Source organism: Haliotis rufescens, unplaced genomic scaffold, assembly GCF_023055435.1.
Source record: "Haliotis rufescens isolate VD_foot unplaced genomic scaffold, xgHalRufe1.0.p SCAF_2, whole genome shotgun sequence".
NCBI lineage: Eukaryota > Metazoa > Mollusca > Gastropoda > Lepetellida > Haliotidae > Haliotis > Haliotis rufescens.
Genome location: NW_025963890.1, coordinates 55,835,890 through 55,853,161, shown reverse-complemented (window position 1 = coordinate 55,853,161; position 17,272 = coordinate 55,835,890). Strand labels below are relative to the sequence as shown.

At 39.8% G+C, this 17,272-nt stretch overlaps 1 protein-coding gene across 1 annotated transcript; it reads right to left on the bottom strand.

The window, feature by feature from the left end:
• Positions 1-9,522: 9,522 nt before the first annotated feature.
• LOC124141140 (GLIPR1-like protein 1) lies at positions 9,523-15,349 on the bottom strand. Its single transcript, XM_046509054.2, has 6 exons — positions 15,244-15,349; positions 12,702-12,872; positions 11,943-12,167; positions 10,965-11,077; positions 9,943-9,977; positions 9,523-9,683 (listed from the first exon to the last, which is right to left on the bottom strand). The coding sequence occupies exons 2-6, from the start codon at positions 12,870-12,872 to the stop codon at positions 9,679-9,681; spliced, it is 549 nt and encodes a 182-aa protein (XP_046365010.1). The 5' UTR covers positions 15,244-15,349; the 3' UTR covers positions 9,523-9,678.
• Between the last annotated feature and the right edge of the window lie 1,923 nt (positions 15,350-17,272).

The following is a 17,272-nucleotide window of genomic DNA, read 5'->3' as shown; positions in this document are numbered from 1 at the left end:
GAAAAATGTCAACACAAGTTTCCAAGGTAATCCATTACCTATAAATTACTGTTCGTCAATTGTTTTCGGCGTATTTCTTTCAATATAGGGATTCAAATTACGATTTAGAACCATAATATAATCTTAGTAGAAGGCACGTTATTATTATTTATAGGACCGGCCTCCCCCACCTCCCCACATTCATTGCGAACTGAGATACATATAGATACATACGAGGGGGCAAGGGTGGCCCAGTCGTCTAAGGCGCCGCGATTCGCTGTGTAGAGTTGCGTCCCTTGGGCACGCCAGAAACATATGATTGTGGGTTCGAATCCCGGTTCGCCCCGATTATGTTTCTAGGTTTGTCAGCACCATACCCATGCTCGTGGGTTTCACCGATGTGATAAACGTCTGAGACCTGCATTACGTCGGGCTTTCCTCCCACATAGAGCTGACACGCCGTGATATAACTGAAATATTGTTAAAAGCAGTGTTAAACACAACTCACGCACTCACTCACTCACATACATACGTATAAATCTTTATTTATCCTTGATGATATGTGACGAGTTCATATAGAATGTTATTGTTTCAAGGTTATATTTTTTTCCAATTCAGTTGAGCATGAGTTTAAATTATGACCCTGTTTCAACTTTTGAAAAGATTGATAAATAAGTACAGGAATACTGAAGAATAAGTCCAGAAAGCCCTCCCTGCTACCAGGTAATGTTGGCTATCCCTCAGCCCTCTGGGTGAGTTATTGAGTAGTACCACTAGTATTAACTGAATTTTCTATATATTCTAAATATCTATATATGGGAAATCTAATATCAAAATATGACATTTATCACGCTTCTGTAATAACACCGGATGTTATACAAAAAGTGTTCGTACATGACTGTCTGGACAAAAAGATACATCCACGAATTCGTTTCATACAGCGCTACCCGTGAAGATCCGGGTTAGAATAGATCTTCAGAAACCCATGCTTGCCGTGAGAGGCGACTGTGGTTATGGTAAGAGGCGACTAACGGGATCGGGTGGTCAGACTCGCTGGCTTGGTTGATGCATGTCATCGTATCCCAGTTGCGTAGATCAATGCTTATGGCGTCAATCACTGAATTGTCTGGTCCAGACTCGATTATTTATAGACCGCCGTCAAATAGCAGGAACATTGCTGAGTGCGGCGTTGAACAACAAACAAAATTCATACAACGAACAACGAATAGACCAGTGGCATGTAGCCAGTTCGAGTAGACGCACGTTGAAAATTAGCGCCAACCTTCCGATGAAAAGATATCGCTATGCCAAGATGGTGTTATACTTGTGAGATTAGGATTCAGGGGATCGAATTGGTCCCAGCAACCTATGCTGGCCGTCAGAGACGACTTAAGGATCGGGTGGTCAGGCTTGGTGACTTGGTGGGTCATCGTAACCCGATGGCATTGACCCATGTTCATAGTATCAACCACTAGGTTGTCTAGTCCAGACTTTATTAGTTCCAGGTCGACGACATATCGCTGCGGTAGTGCTGAGTCTGACAACAAGTGACGACTCGAGTGATAGCGATTGTCAGTGAATGGAAGTTGGCGTATGCAGCATTATATCAAGGTGAGGTGAGGTGAAATTGGGTTTAACGTCGCGTCCAAGATTATTGCACTTATATAGCGACGTGCATGCACGTGTATGTGTGGCTGCTGTGTACTAGTCCGGACTGATGCCGATTTATAGTGCTAGCTCACTGAGATACCATGCCGCAGTTTAACATGAATACCCCACTCAGACACAGTATACTGACTCCGAGCCGACCAGTCCTTGTTTTAGCCCCTTAATGCCGAGCGGGTAACAACAAGTACAATCTTTTAACGTCTTTTTGTATGACGCGGCCCGGGATCGAACCCCGGACCTTCCGCTCTCCGGGCGGACGCTCTACCACAAGACCACGGAGGCGGTCCCATTATATCAAACCTACATGGGCATACTATTTCTCTGATATAGTAGGCCCAAAAGAACCCCGAAACTACATGAGATAGAAACAAATGCAAATCTGATCATCAGTGTGATAAGATACATAACGGACAAAGAACCAAAACGAACGATTATTTCGTGGTATCTCAGAAACAATATCAATACCGGCATTTTACTACCGCTTCTGTTAATGTGGACGTTAAAGTGTCGGGAAAGGTGAGTGAGTGAGTGAGTATGGTTTTACGCCGCTGTAAGCAATATTCCAGCAATATCACAGAAATAGGCTTCACACATTGTACCCATGTCGGGAATCGAACCTGGGTCTTCGGCGTGACGAGCGAATGCTTTAACCACTAGGCTACCCGAGCGCCCCTTGTCGGGAAAGGGCTTCACGCGTAAATTATATGACATCAGTTCTCACGTTTACAATTGTAGTTTCCATGTCCGTGGCACGACATTAAACTCGGATACAGATATTGTATTTACAAATCAACAGCTGATGCAGGAGAGACGTGTATTTACACAACAAATAGTTTTTCATACGGAGGACGTTTAAACCTTACCGGAAATTGACGACTTCAAAATTCAATTCCACGTGACTTTAGTCTATTTCAAGCGTGGATAATATATATTAATTGTCACACTAGTTTTATCGTGATTAAAACAGAACAGATGTCGACTGGTATTTTGAATCGGCAATTTCCGTCAAGGCTCAAAAATCCTCGGTAAGAAAATGTCAAGACGATAGAGTCTTTTCAGGGTGCTTATTGATTCACGGGAATACATATGAATGATATTAATGACCGAAATAAAAAGGATGTAAAATGTCTTGATTTATTGACAGCCAGCTCTGAAAAATATTGTAAACAATTACATAAACCAAAGCCCGCATGCATACACATACATATACTTCGAGTTGGTTCATTGTCATAATTATCGGTTATTAAATTATCTGGTCAGATGATCTGTCGACTACGGGACTGTATCGCAAAAGAGGCGCCATTGAGTCGCTTTTAACCCACTCTAGCCAATTTTGTATTTGAAAGGAATTTCACATGTCGATCTTTAACACTTGCGTTGATAAGATGGATTTGTTAACATGATACAGGTGGCTTAAAATTCCTCTAATAGGGTGTAGTTATCTCAACATTCATTAAGTAAAGCGTTATAATTATGTCCACTTATGTTTTTGTTCTTATCACAATGAAAAACATTCCAGTTATGCGCCTGTCAATTATACTTGTCGCTCATGTCTTATCCATAGCGGCGATGTAGGTCGAGCGAGTGAGTGAGTGAGTTTGGTTTTTGGTACTTTGAACAGTATTTCTGTTATATATAAGCTTTCCAGCTTGTCAGTCATCCTTAGAAATAATTTTCACCGCTTTTGTACTTTCACGCCCAGTGGAATCATTTTTCGTGGTATACTTGAGAGTTATACACTGGCGTTAGCGTTTTATATTTGTTTACAGAGCTGCTCTACAGGTCAACTAGTAAACCATGCTTCGACAACAAAGTTTTACAACATCACGCCCAATGGATTTTTTTGGCGGATAATCAAGACTTGTATTTCTCTGAAGTTGACGGTTATATTTACCTACATACCAGTGTCTATGTAGGTGTATCATACAATAAACAATGTCATCACTGTCGTAAACCAATCCGGTAGACTTGGCATCACGATCTGATGAATAAACAATAAGGTCAACTAGCAGGAACTACTGTTCACTGGTTCCATGAATAGCTGCAACACGTACTTGCAAGAGAAACTATTCCTAATGTTGCCCTAAAAGCTTAGAGTCTTCCAAATAGTGTGTGTGTGTGTGCTTCTGTAAAACAACACGGCTTCAAAGCATTTGGCACTTTATACTAAATGTGGCAGTTCAAAGATAGTTCAGTGATTGCAAATACGTGTTGAAATTGGGTTATTTAATGAAGGATATTAAATGATAAAGAGGTCATTACCTTCGTGTGTTAACGTCATATATTAGGGAAATGCATCGGCTGATCTGTCATTCATCTGAAAGAACGGTGAATGTTCTTATATTTGACATAGGTATGCTTTACCTAAACACAATTGACAAGAATACAAGAGGTACGAAAGATTTTACAGTCAAGGCCTCAGTATTATTAGTGATTATGGACTAGATTTTGTCACATTTAATTAATTATTTTGATTTTGGAAAGGGCTGTGTCACTTTTGATTAATTATTATGATTATGGAAAGTGTTGTGTTACTTTTAATTAATTTTTATGATTATGGAAAGGGTTTTGTCACTTTTCATTAATTATTATGATATGGAAAGGGTTGTGTCACCTTTAATTACTTATTATGATTATGCAAAGAGTTTTGTCGGTTAAATTAATTATTTGAAAGGGTTTTGTCAGTTTTCATTAATTATTATGATAATGGAAAGTGTTGTGTTACTTTTAATTAATTATTATGATTACGGAAAGGGTTGTGTCGCCTTCAGTTAATTATTATGATTATGGAAAGGATTGTCGCTTTTCATTCATTATTATGATTATGGAAAGGGTTGTGTTACTTTTCATTAATTATTATGATTTCGGAAAGGGTTGTGTCGCCTTTAGTTAATCATTTTGATTATGGAAAGGATTGTCGCTTTTCATTAATTATTATGATTATGGAAAGGGTTGTGTTACTTTTAATTAATTATTATGATTACGGAAAGGGTTGTGTCGCCTTCAGTTAATTATTATGGTTATGGAAAGGATTGTCGCTTTTCATTAATTATTATGATTATGGAAAGTGTTGTGTTACTTTTAATTAATTATTATGATTACGGAAAGAGTTGTGTTACTTTTAATTAATTATTATGATTATGGAAAGAGTTTTGTCAGTTAAATTGATTATTTGAAAGGGTTTTGTCACTTTTCATTAATTATTATGATTATGGAAAGTGTTGTGTTACTTTTAATTAATTATTATGATTATGGAAAGGGTTGTGTTACTTTTAATTAATTATTTTGATTATGGAAATGGTTGTGTCGCTTTTATTTAAAGTATCAAACCAGGGCGAAAAGTGATGACGATTTGTCTTATAGCAGACAGAGCTTGCTCAAGCTGAAACAAGTACATGTACTCGAGGACCTCTACATTGATATGAAGGAAAACGAGCAAATTGCATTTTCAAAGACTGTAGGTGCAGAGAAAATTAATATCATTGGCTGAAACGGATGTGCGTGTTCATGGACAATAAATGTATGGTGTTTGTTTTGTTTTAAAGAGTTAAATCGACGAAAAATATCAACGTATCACAGATAAAGTTTTGTGAAACCTACTGGGATAGAAAATCCTTGGTTCATATTTCGTTGATTGAAACGTTAAAGACGCTTCTTGTCTGAGTGTACAAGGCTTTGTGAGCTGAAACAGTCATAATGAGTAGCCGAGTCTTCGTGGCAAACATAATAGTTATTAATTCAATAGAATATTTGGTTTTTATGTTATCCTCTAAAATAGAATGGACAATAACACACTGGCAACTGCCAAATATTCGTCACATGAAAGTCTGAAAATATCTCATTGACTGTACGTACCATATAACTCGTTGAAAGCGTGGGAACAAAGACTCAGAATCGAATATTTGCAGGACGATGTGACGTTGAAAAACACTCATCCTCACACGCATACTTACCAACATTTCCACAATCAATTCCACTGGATCTAACGATGACATGCGTCAACCAAGTCAGAGAACCTGACCACCCGATCCCGTTAGTCGCCTCTTACGACAAGCGTAGTCGCCATTTACGGCAAGCAATGGTTGCTGAAGACGCTTATTTTGAGATAAAGCGGACAAAGAACTAATAATAATAACAACAACAAACAACAACAACAAACAATTCAAAATACATGTAAAAGCGACACAACCAATTATATCATCGCAGTGCATCTGCGTAATCGACCACCTGTTTGCAAATAATTAAATGTTAAACTATTAACATTGCTTTTCATATAGCGTAATGGCCAAACATTCTTTGCGGTTACCACAAACGAGTTCATTTAGTTCTGATTATGTGTGAACATATTGCGGTAAGACATCCTTGTTCAAAGTTCATCCCAGTGGAATGTAAATTAGCGGACATTAAAGCGACACGAGGATTGTAGTCGTGACGACAGAGAGGGAGGTTGGAGTGGTGGATGCTGTGACATTTAAACATAAACGGTAGAGCTGTATAATCTGGGCCCTCATATCACATCGAGGAGAATATGTATCATGTGTGCAGATGGGAAACACGATCTGAAAAAAACAATTAAAACACAGTGGTCTGCCCTGTATGTGAGGTGAGGTGAAATAGGGTTTAATGTCGCATTCAAGAGTACTGGTATTGTACTGTAATAGCGACGTGCATGCACGTGTGCGTGTGCATGCGTGTGCATGCGTGTGTGTGCGCGTGCGTGTGTGCGTGTGTGCGTGTGTGCGTGCGTACCATTCCAGGCTAATGACAGTTTTATAGTTTTATAGCCAGCACACCTACATCGGGCCGCCGTTGGCTATATCAGCACCGGCAAACCGCAGCGGTCCGCTGTCGGGACAATGCTGGTGATTGGCACTGACACTATTGAACCTGATATATGATTTGATTTGTTTATGATAACATAAAAGAAAAAACACATTTGTCGATTACAATGTGACAAATATTAGATAATATTTACGAATAATACAATAATTCTATTCGAACTCAAAATATTAACTTTATTTTTAATTTTTAAATGAAATAGCTCAAGCACATTCACTGACCATTTAGGCTGCACATATGCAACCGACAGAGAAGATACAGACGGGATTCTTCACATCTTACAATAGTATACTGATTCCGAGCTTGCCCCTTAATTAGTCACGTAGCCCCGGGCGGAGTACCAACCAGCGCCATCCCTTTAACGCTAGAGAGTCAAACCACCGACCTTGCACTGTCAGGGAAGACGCTCTATCCGCTAGACCAAGACGCCGGTTGCCTTATATGTACACTGATCCAATAGAAACTTGAATCCCGTGAGGTGTCGGAAGATAGTTGGATTGTGACTAACCTTTGGTGGCCAGGCATCCTCTCCGAATCATTACATGAAACACTATGTCAGGATGAATGACCAGATGTATGTAAACCGCCAGCTTACATGAAAGTATTCATGAAATTGGATGAGTTTAATGTTCCTGTCCTACATACAGGTAATATTATGTGACTCGCAATGACAGTGATATTTGAGGATCAGAGCCACCCAGGTCACTATGGACAAACAGCCGCTACTATATTCCCGTTACTGAAGGAAAAACGTCCTTTCCATTGCGCGTGATCTTGGATATAGTTGCATCAGAAACGATCATGACTTTTTGTCCAAAATGAAAACAAACTCCATCTGAAGCTTAACGAGAAAACAATCTGTGAAATTTTGTACATCCTCTTTGATAACATCCATTTAAAATTTGAAGATCCATACGGGCACACATTGTCCCCACTCCCCCCACCCCCCACGCCCCACCCCACGCCCCCCACGCCCCCCACGCCAACAAACACACCTACACCCCTTCCTGTTCTGTTTGTTTATGCATATGAATCATAATTTCTGCTGGGATATGCTGAATCAAGACACGGAAATTTGGACAAGCAGTTTAACAAAAGCTTCAACAATGGCCAAATAGCCAATTCCTTGCCCACATCAACTTGAAATACAAGAGAACATTGGAACAGCCTCATCTGTTTCGTATTTAGATCTATACATAAAGATTCAGATTGACGAAAAGAATATCAACAAGATTGTACAAGATGGATGACTTCCACATTCCGAACAATATTCCAACAGCCAAAGCCTTTGGTGTCTACATTTTCACTTTTGTTGTTCAATCGAGCATGCTCTTTCAACGAATATTTAAAAGAGCGTTACCATACATTCAAGGCTTAGCTTTCAAACTGTTTCATGTTCGGGACCAAAGAATTTTGGACATCAGAGACCAAATGGTCCGATGCAATTTGTTATTTTGACCTCTACCTTATACGTTCCCGTGTTTCTTCAGGTGAACAGTGGACCGCCCCCGTGGTCTAGTGGTAGAGCGTCCGCCCGGAGAGCGGAAGGTCCGGGGTTCGATCACGTCATACCAAAAGACGTTGAAAGATGGTACTTGTTGTTACCCTGTCTGGCGCTCGGCATTAAGGGGCTAAAACAAGGACTGGTCGGCTCGGAGTCAGTATACTGTGTCTGAGTGAGGTATTCATGTTAAACAGCGGCATGGTATCTCAGTGAGCTAGCACTATAAATCGGCATCAGTCCGGACTAGTACACAGCAGCCACACAAACACACACACGTACATGCACGTCGCTATATAAGTGCAATAATCTTGGACGCGACGTTAAACCCCATTTCACCTCACATCACCTCAGGTGAACAGTTAACTTGTCTTTGTATGTGTTGTGTCGGGTGTCACTGGCTTTGAAAGATATACTACATTCTCGTGAACACCTTGTATCATGCTTAAGATCTTTCAATGGTTTATGCTTTTAACAGATATTTCTTATGATTATGGAAAGTATTACAAGGTAGTTAGTTATAAAGGAGGTCATTTATTGTCCACCGGTCAGGGTAGCATTTCAAATCAAGGTCTAGACATTGTAGTCAGTGACTTGTATCAATCTGAGACATTGCCTTGATAGTAAACAAGCAGACGCAAGATTGATATTCCCATACAGTTTAAGTTAACAGTCGCCTTACATAGGTTTAGGTCTTCAGCAACCCATGCTTGTCGTAAGAGGCGACTATGCCTGCCGTAAGAGACGACCAGCTTGTCGTAAAACTATCGAGATCGGTTGGGTAGACTCACTGTGGAAATGTTGAAAACATATTTCCCCTCAAATGATAATATGTAAAATGACTTCATTGGGGTCACCCCGTCTATTGTAGCCAGGCTTCAATGTTGCCTCCATTTAATACAACTTAAAAGCCACGGAAAGCAAGTAAGGCTGTAGACATTGCTTCGTAAGACACGCAACAGTTAAATAAAAGCGACATGACCATTCCCATAATTAACTGTTTGATAGACATTACTTAGAAGTTGACGGATGACAAAGTAGACACAATTTATGGATAACAACTTCTTTAATTACTTTAAAGGCCACGTTTCGTTATAGATCCTTATACCGCTGTGAGGCAAGGGTGACATCGGTATAAGGATCGACACTGAAACGTCGCCTTCACAGTAATTAGGGGGCAAGGGTGGCCCAGTCTAAGGCGCCGCGATTCGCTGTGCAGAGTTGCGTCCACTGGACACGCCAGAAACCTATGATTGCGAGTTCGAATCCCGGTTCACCCCGATTATGTTTCTAGGTTTGTCAGCACCATACCCGTGCTCGTGGGTTTCACAGAAGTGGTAAACGTCTGAGACCTGCATCACTTCCGGCTCTCCTCCCACATTAAGCTGACACGCCGCGATATAACTGGAATAATGTTAAAAGCGGCGTTAAACCCAACTCACGCACTCACTCACAGTAATTAAAGAAGTTGTTATCCATAAATTGTGTCTACCTTTTAATAATTATTACGACTATGAATATATAACAAAAGATACTTTCTTGTCATTCTTTAATGAGATTGAAATGAGATGTGTACATAGTTACAATATGCAACGGCCATTCACTCAGTACCAATACATATCCGTGAGTGTGATAGATGTGGTGTGTCTGTCCCATGATGTAGCTCAGACCACTTGTTCCAGATCAGGAGGTTATGCTGTAACAAAGGTTCAAACATACCAAGTATCTTAAAAAAGTACTATATATAACAGGTCGTGTATGAAATCAGCTCAGAGTCGTATGCCCATGGTAAAAAAACAAGTGACTGTTCCCCTGTTGACAAAACATACAATTGAATACATTTCCCATCTTCACTTTTAAGAAATGGAAATAAAATTCGAAGTAAATATCTTTGTTGTTGGTTATCACAAATAAGATAAATATGTCTAATAAAATAAAATAGCGATTTAACTGACCTTGTGTGTATGGCTTTTCCCCGTACCAGTTGCCTCTACAATTCAACAAAATGATCATTGTGAGATTGATGCATGATAGAACATGGTTGTCATCACTGACTTTCAGTGATCCATTCATTTAATGTTCACCATTATTTGTCCTTCTACGTCCAATGGAATCTGTTTCGGCGGATAATCGAGACTGGTTATTATCTGGCGTTGACGTTTAATATTTATACGTCAGATTATTCAAACTGTTAAAAAAATGACACCCGACACGCATGCCTTTGCAATGTCTCTAGTGTATTGGGGGACGGTCGGGTAGCCTTGTGGTTAATGCGTTCGCTCGTCACGCCGAAGACCCGGGTTCGATTCCCGACATGAGTACAATGTGTGAATCCCATTTATGGTGTCCCCCGCCGTGATATTGCTGGAATATTGCTAAAAGCGTAGTAAAACCATACTCACTCACTCACTCTAGTGTATTGGAAAACGAAAGTGTCACTTCCAATCCATATTTTTACTTTTGCATAAACCTACGTCTATCCATTTACACACAACTTGACAATAGTTCAGATGATAGGGCACTGTGAATAACCATTTGGCTTGACGACTCAAACCCAGTCGTGTTACACATTGTAACATACCTATCTCAAATCTCAAAATAATACGTTCAAATGTTTTTGCAATACTCTTCTTCTAAGCGGCGTTAGACCGAGGTTACTCACTCACTTACTAAACTCTTTTGAAATTTTGAAACAAAGTAATTGATAGCCAGTGTGATATTAACATTTAATTTTGAAATCTTTCAGCATATTGTTTGTCAGTTGTGTAAATATTTTAAATTTTAAATATGTATTAAATACGAGTGTGGCTACAAAATTCAAGAAACATAATCAGGGCAAATCTGTTATTTGGCTCACATTTCTGAACACGGTACTGTAAGCATGGCTCTTGAGCCGAGAAAGAAGAGATCAGTAAGGTGAAAATGAGGACGGACTTTTACGTCGTGTTGCAGCAATTACGTTGGTAGTTATACTCACTTAGGATCGTAAAAACACACGAGATATTGAACATTCTTTCCTCCAGGCAACTGGGGAATTCTATTACACTTGGTCATTGCGCAACCCACTTTTGTAGTTTCGGCCCAGATCACCTGAAATCAGTTAAAACATATTATGGAGAATGGCGAAATGGTGTATGTATCTTCATTGCGTTGTATGTCACTGTACTTTGGTATAAGCATTCAACCTTGATCAAATAATGTTTTGTGCTGCAGTGTAAACGTCCTCGACCTCAGCTACATGGTGGAATCATAACGTTCATTATTTATCGGGCGTCTTGACTGCTCGTCCGCGACAGAAAGGAAAAAAACTAAATGGCGGTGACCCTTTTATTTTGTGTCTGATTTCCAAACATTTCTTGACCCTTATACGATTAAAGAACCTTAAAGAGACACGCTAGTCTGTCAGACAGAATCTGAAACAAATATATCCAATACATCCCATGCAAGTCTATAATATTTCTCAAGTCTAGATTACTGCAGGATCAGAAAATGAAGAAAGTCCCTTGGCTCCTTTTTATTATATTTTATAACTATAATTTAACGACTGTTTTTTTCTGTAAAATATGTTCATTTTGGAGACTAGATGTTAGCACATGTATGTTGTGTACCAAGTTGGCGTATTGTCTTGAAAGCCAAATATTTTAGTTTTCAAAATTGATTCATCATTTTAAGTTATTAACAGGTAAGTGATGGTTGTGAGATCTGAACATGAGGTTAAAAATAGTGAAGGGTAGCCTGTTAAAACTGATCGTGGGAGTCCACCCACCTGGCACCCCGTGGGGATTCTGGGTTAGTTTTTGTCCCCATTTCGTAAGAGTCGACCTAACGGTTCGGGTGGATCGTTTGATTGCATGTCATCGTACCCCGACGTCGTGGATCGTTGCTTATAAGTATTAATCACAATCAATTTACAGGCTGCCGTCAGAACGCGGCGTTAAAAAAGAAGAAGACATACTTGGGAGTAGTGGCAGCTGGCTGTGTTCATGCAGGAGGCACCGTTGTAGTTGAAGTCGTCCACTTCATTCCACCACCCTTGGAAGCCGTTCACCACAATGTCTGACTCCGATTTCTGAGACATCTCCATGTACAGGTTCTCGCCAAACTCCTTTGTGGAGGTGTGCTTGAACTGACATCCATTCGCCCATGCCTTCGACTTCCTGGCAAGACCCTCATCCCAAGACTGTGGGTAGAAGGTATCTACTGACTCGTTCCATTAACTACAAGGGTGTATATTTGCTGAAGCGATTCAGCAGACATTAAACATGAAAAAGGTAACGACTGATATTAAAGCACTCAAGCAGCATCATATATTGTAAAGAATTGGGAATATTGAATTGACATTGAATAATAACGTTAACATAATTCAGAAATATAAGCTATGGATAGGCATGAAAAAATATATATTCTATTATATAATATAGAAGTGAGATATTTACACGAAATATTAGATAAATCTTGCGCATCAAGTCTTTGAAAAGCGTTTAGAAGTGATACAAACAAGAAAGAGAATTTATGGATGTCAACTTCTTTATTATGACGTTGATATCCATAAGTTCTCTTCCTTATCTTGAGCATGTCATAAAGATGAGAGGCATGATGAAAAATGCTTTCTGTCACATCTTTTTCATCATTAACAATTTAACCGGACTATGCTGGAGCTATGATGTCTGTAGGAAACATCTATACATTGGAATGGCAACATATTTTGTATTACCAAGTTTGGAATACCGGTGGCCCTTGGTTGTCCGGGCACACGCCCGGCGTTGAGTAAATTCCGTGCTTCGTTGTGCATTCTCAGAATGAGTTTCTGTAGTTGTGGTTTCATGACACCACCCTCACATGCCACGGCCAACGCCGTGAGGACAGCCACGCCCAGGAAGTTCATCTAGGAGGGGGTAAGAACACAGACAATGTAACGACATACAACCGGCATACGCGTTGTTTCATCAGGGTTACAACATCCAAGGCATCAGAGGAGCTTTCGAAACTTTTTATGGCAGATGTGTGGAGGACATTTCCAAACTTGATGGACCAGTGACAAAAATAATGTCTTATGCAGTTCCATTTTTTTACTGGAACATGCCTTCCCGTTTTTTGGGGTGAACAATTGACTTGCCTTTGTATGTATTTGTGACGGGTGATTGACGTGCTTTTGCATGTGTTTGTGAGTGCGTCAAAACAAGACGGACCAGTGACAAAAATAATGTCTTATGCAGTTCCCAGTTTTGACTTGAACATGCCCTTTTTTCGGGTGAACAATTGTCTTGCCTTTGTATGTATTTGTGACGGGTGATTGACTTGCTTTTGCATGTGTTTGTGACTAGTGGCACAGGATATGCTCACGTTTTAGCGAACATCTGGAATCATCACTGCTTGATAATGAATCATAGACGCATGCTAACGATGGACTTTTGGCAGAGATTTCTTATGGTTATTGAAAGTATTTTGTGGCTTTTATCTATTACATGGTTAACGGTTCCGCCAGCTGAATGCAATAATCGTTAACGCGACGTTTAGCCCATTTCTCCTCACCTATATCATTATTAATGTCTTACTATGCTATTTTAATTCATGTAAATAACATCTTCGTTGAAAATAATCGCACACACATACATCAATTGTACATGTAGTATTGAACACGTTGAAAAGACACGTGTGATGTGTGCAAGCGAGGTATATGAACAATGAGTCTTTGTACATTGATTTTAGTGAAGCTATATTTAACGATTAAATACAGTTTACACTTCTATTTTTCAGTTTGGAATTTACATATGTGTGGATGGAACAATGTGTTGTAGCAAGGGGTAATTTATCAGCGTTCACGTTTTTCTTACACGTTTCTTGTAAGCAGCAGAATATCTTCACTTGTACGCAGACGTAATTCAAAACTAACGTATCGTTTTCAGTTCTAGTTGTAGCAAAGTCGGTTAATGCGTTGTCGTCTCACTTTGTTGTCTGTTCCGTCATTTGATTGTCTCGACAAGAATCGACTCGACAGGCCGCCGTCGTATGGCGGCGTCGGGAAACAAACACAACTGGGTCTGTCACGGGTGCTGCCGGTAGGGCTGGACATTCCTACCCTAGTCCCCAACACCCGAAGGCGTAATTAATTTTCAGTTGTTCCATCAAACAGTTTTCATAACTATTATGACTTCTACGCCTAATGGAATCTTTTTCGAAAAACATTCGAGACTGACTAATCTCTGGCGTTGACGTTTTATATTTAAACAAAACAATGCAAAGAGTTCCTACTGTTTTCCATATTCTCTTTTAAATGTTTTCGCGACTATATTACAAAATACATGATGGTATTTTTAGCTAAATTCTGATGTTGGCCCTATGACTTCAATGTTAATAAAGGCAATTGCTACAATATGGAAGTTATCTGAGCACTATGCAATTACAAGGAAATGAAACATGACTACCACTTTCTTTACATCTGTCCATTATAAAAGGATGTAAGTATTTATCACTAAAGTGAGTGAATGAGCTTGGTTTGAGGCCGCTTTGAACAGTATTCCAGTTATATCACGGCGTGTCAGGTTAATGTGGGAGGAAAGCCCGAAGTAATGTAGGTCTCAGACGTTGACCACTTCGGTAAAACCCACGAGCACGGGTATGGTACTGACAAAGCTAGAAACACAATCGAGGCGAACCGGGATTCGAACCCACAATCATAGGTTTCTGATGTTCTCAAGGGACGTAACTCTGCGGTGCCTTAGACGACTGGGCAACCCGTGGCCTCTTAAACACTTAAGTTCCATACATGTCGATAGGTGCATAAATGTACAGGGTCGGTATAATCAACAAATGAATATACTCCGAAGCAAATACCTGTTTGTACATCAATCTATGTTAAAATGAAAAAAAGACTATCTGTAATATATGCTTATTGTCTACAGTTCCTAAAATAAACTGGTTTCTGTTGGCCAATAACGGGTATGATACTGGTATCAAATGTAAATATTGATATCAGGATTGGTTAGAATGTTTAAGCATTTGGACCATTGATATTCACTCATAAATATGTGATACTTTGCTGATTGGATTACTGCTGTCGACAGCATTAAAACAGATGTCTAATTTGCTGTTGTCACAGTATGGCGAGATAGTGCCGATGTGATGCTAAACTCACTCATAATCAGAGGAATGGGCCTTACTCATTGTACCTATGTGGAGAACCGAACCAGTCTCGGATGTGCCGAGCAAACCCTTCACCACCGCCCAAATCCCAGTAGAAGGAAGTTATTCCTTACCTTGGTGACAGTTGTTTCTGCGTGAGCAAGACAGGCTGCGATGGGCACATTTGTCACTATATAAACGCACAGCTTAATTGATTAAAGAGATCAGATTGACTTCTTAATTTGCAACGATTTCACAATGTAGATATCAATATGCTGACGCTGTTATAATGTGTGCAATTATAAACAGCAATTACCCTTTCTTATGCTTGATATTTATGTATATTTATTCAATCTCCATTTTTTTAGTTTTACGGCGGACGAGAGTGACCACGTCACACATCTAGACGGCACGTTATCCGTAATGAGGTGGTGGAATGCGTGAAACATTTCATAGATTGTTCACATCCAAAAAAGTTCAAAGACATCTCTGTTCTTTTGACATATTTCGTGTGGGAATCGTGTGGGATTTGGGCAATGGTGCAAACGCCGGAATTATGTAATTTTGAATTAAACATTGAACATTTTTTGACGTCTTACTAGGAACTTAAACGTTGTTGCCAATGTTATGAGATTTGGGTTGTCAGATTCTTGATATTGAATAACAGACGTTACTGGATTGTAACGGATGCCTACATAATACATCTATCTCGGATAGCAATAGAATAACGATCGTGCTTTCATTGTGAACTGCTTAACGATAAGGATTTTGAGAAAACGCTTTTCTTGGTGAATACAATTCGGTATTCAGTTTGATATCGAGCAGCAGTTGTATCAGCGTCAAGACGCCATCTTGTGTCATGTAATAGTCACTTGATGTCTGAAGCAAGTGTATCCAGTTCTGATGTCGATTTCTCTAAATACTGGACGGAATGACAAGTAGGGATGAGGTCAGCCAATGGCACAGCATGCAAGTTACACTATGTCCGTGTGTACTGAGTACAGCAGTGTCCACGTACGCAAAACACGCACAAATTGTTGATATAGTCACAGCTGTAAAGATCCAAAACAAAATGCGTCAGGTTAATTTAGTTCAGTGACCAACTGTTTTATCTTTGGAAGGGGAGGGATAAAAGAAATATGTAAATATATGCATAATTTATTATCCAAAACTAGCTCCGACAGGAGATATCGCTTGGGTGAGATCAGGCGGTATCTACATTGTAGAGTTCTGGATGTTGTTGCAGTTCTTGTTGGTCCTATATGATGATGCTTGTAGAGCGACGCCGGGTTATCTCCCTACATATGGTACGGCTATGGATGTTTATTGTGCGTCAATATACAGCTGATTATGGTATGTGTTAATGACAGAGGACACATATATTTCTTCAACATTCGTTACAGCCGCGACAGTCTTCCTCTGTAGTGTATATATGCCGTATTGAATTGTGTCTGAATCTGGCCCTTCGCCTTATGTTGTCTCCGTTACCAGGTATACAGGGTTTGTGGATCCGGTCTCATTGGTCTTCTTCTTTTTCTTCTTCTTCCTCTTCTTCATATTATCATTATGGAAAGGGCCTTGTGGCGTTTATTTACAGAATAACCGGAAGCATGGACATTGATTGTTTGTTTGTTTGATGTGTGTTGGCGCGCTTGTGTGTGAGAGTGTATTTTGTTTGTTTTTTAATTGGAAAGGGGGGGGGGGGGGGAGGGGGCGCAAGATTTTCGTCAGAAGAATTATAAAATAGTGATTTGAAGATTTCCTTCTCTCCGCGTCTAAATATGTAAGGGTCGGCGGAACGGAACCTACATTTTAGACAACGGTAACACTTTCAGGAAGATATAGTGTTGGATGAAGCTGTGAGCGAGTGAGTGAGTGAGTGAGTGAGTGAGTGAGTGAGTGAGTGAGTGAGTGAGTGAGTGGGTGAGTGAGTGAGTGAGTGAGTGAGTGAGTGAGTGAGTGAGTGAGTGAGTGAGTTTGAGACTGTTTTCAATAATGGTTCTGTTATATGAGCTTAGTTTGATAGATCCACAGAAAACAATGAAAAGTATCACCAGCCACAGCTTCACGGGGACAGTAGTCTCCAGAACAGGGACTATACTGGCTTTGGCACAAACTCTCTTGAAATGTGCGTCGGAGAAAATAAAACATGAATAAGTCTCG

What these genes read in the sequence shown, in the direction of transcription:
- LOC124141140 (XM_046509054.2), bottom strand. Translation starts at nt 12,872, where the DNA reads ATGAACTTCCTGGGCGTGGCTGTCCTCACGGCGTTGGCCGTGGCATGT. An exon ending in CCACCGGTATTCCAAACTTG is followed by an intron (nt 12,168 to 12,701) that starts GTAATACAAAAT and finishes TTCTACCCACAG; the next exon opens with TCTTGGGATGAGGGTCTTGC. An exon ending in CCAGCTGCCACTACTCCCAA is followed by an intron (nt 11,078 to 11,942) that starts GTATGTCTTCTT and finishes AACTGATTTCAG; the next exon opens with GTGATCTGGGCCGAAACTAC.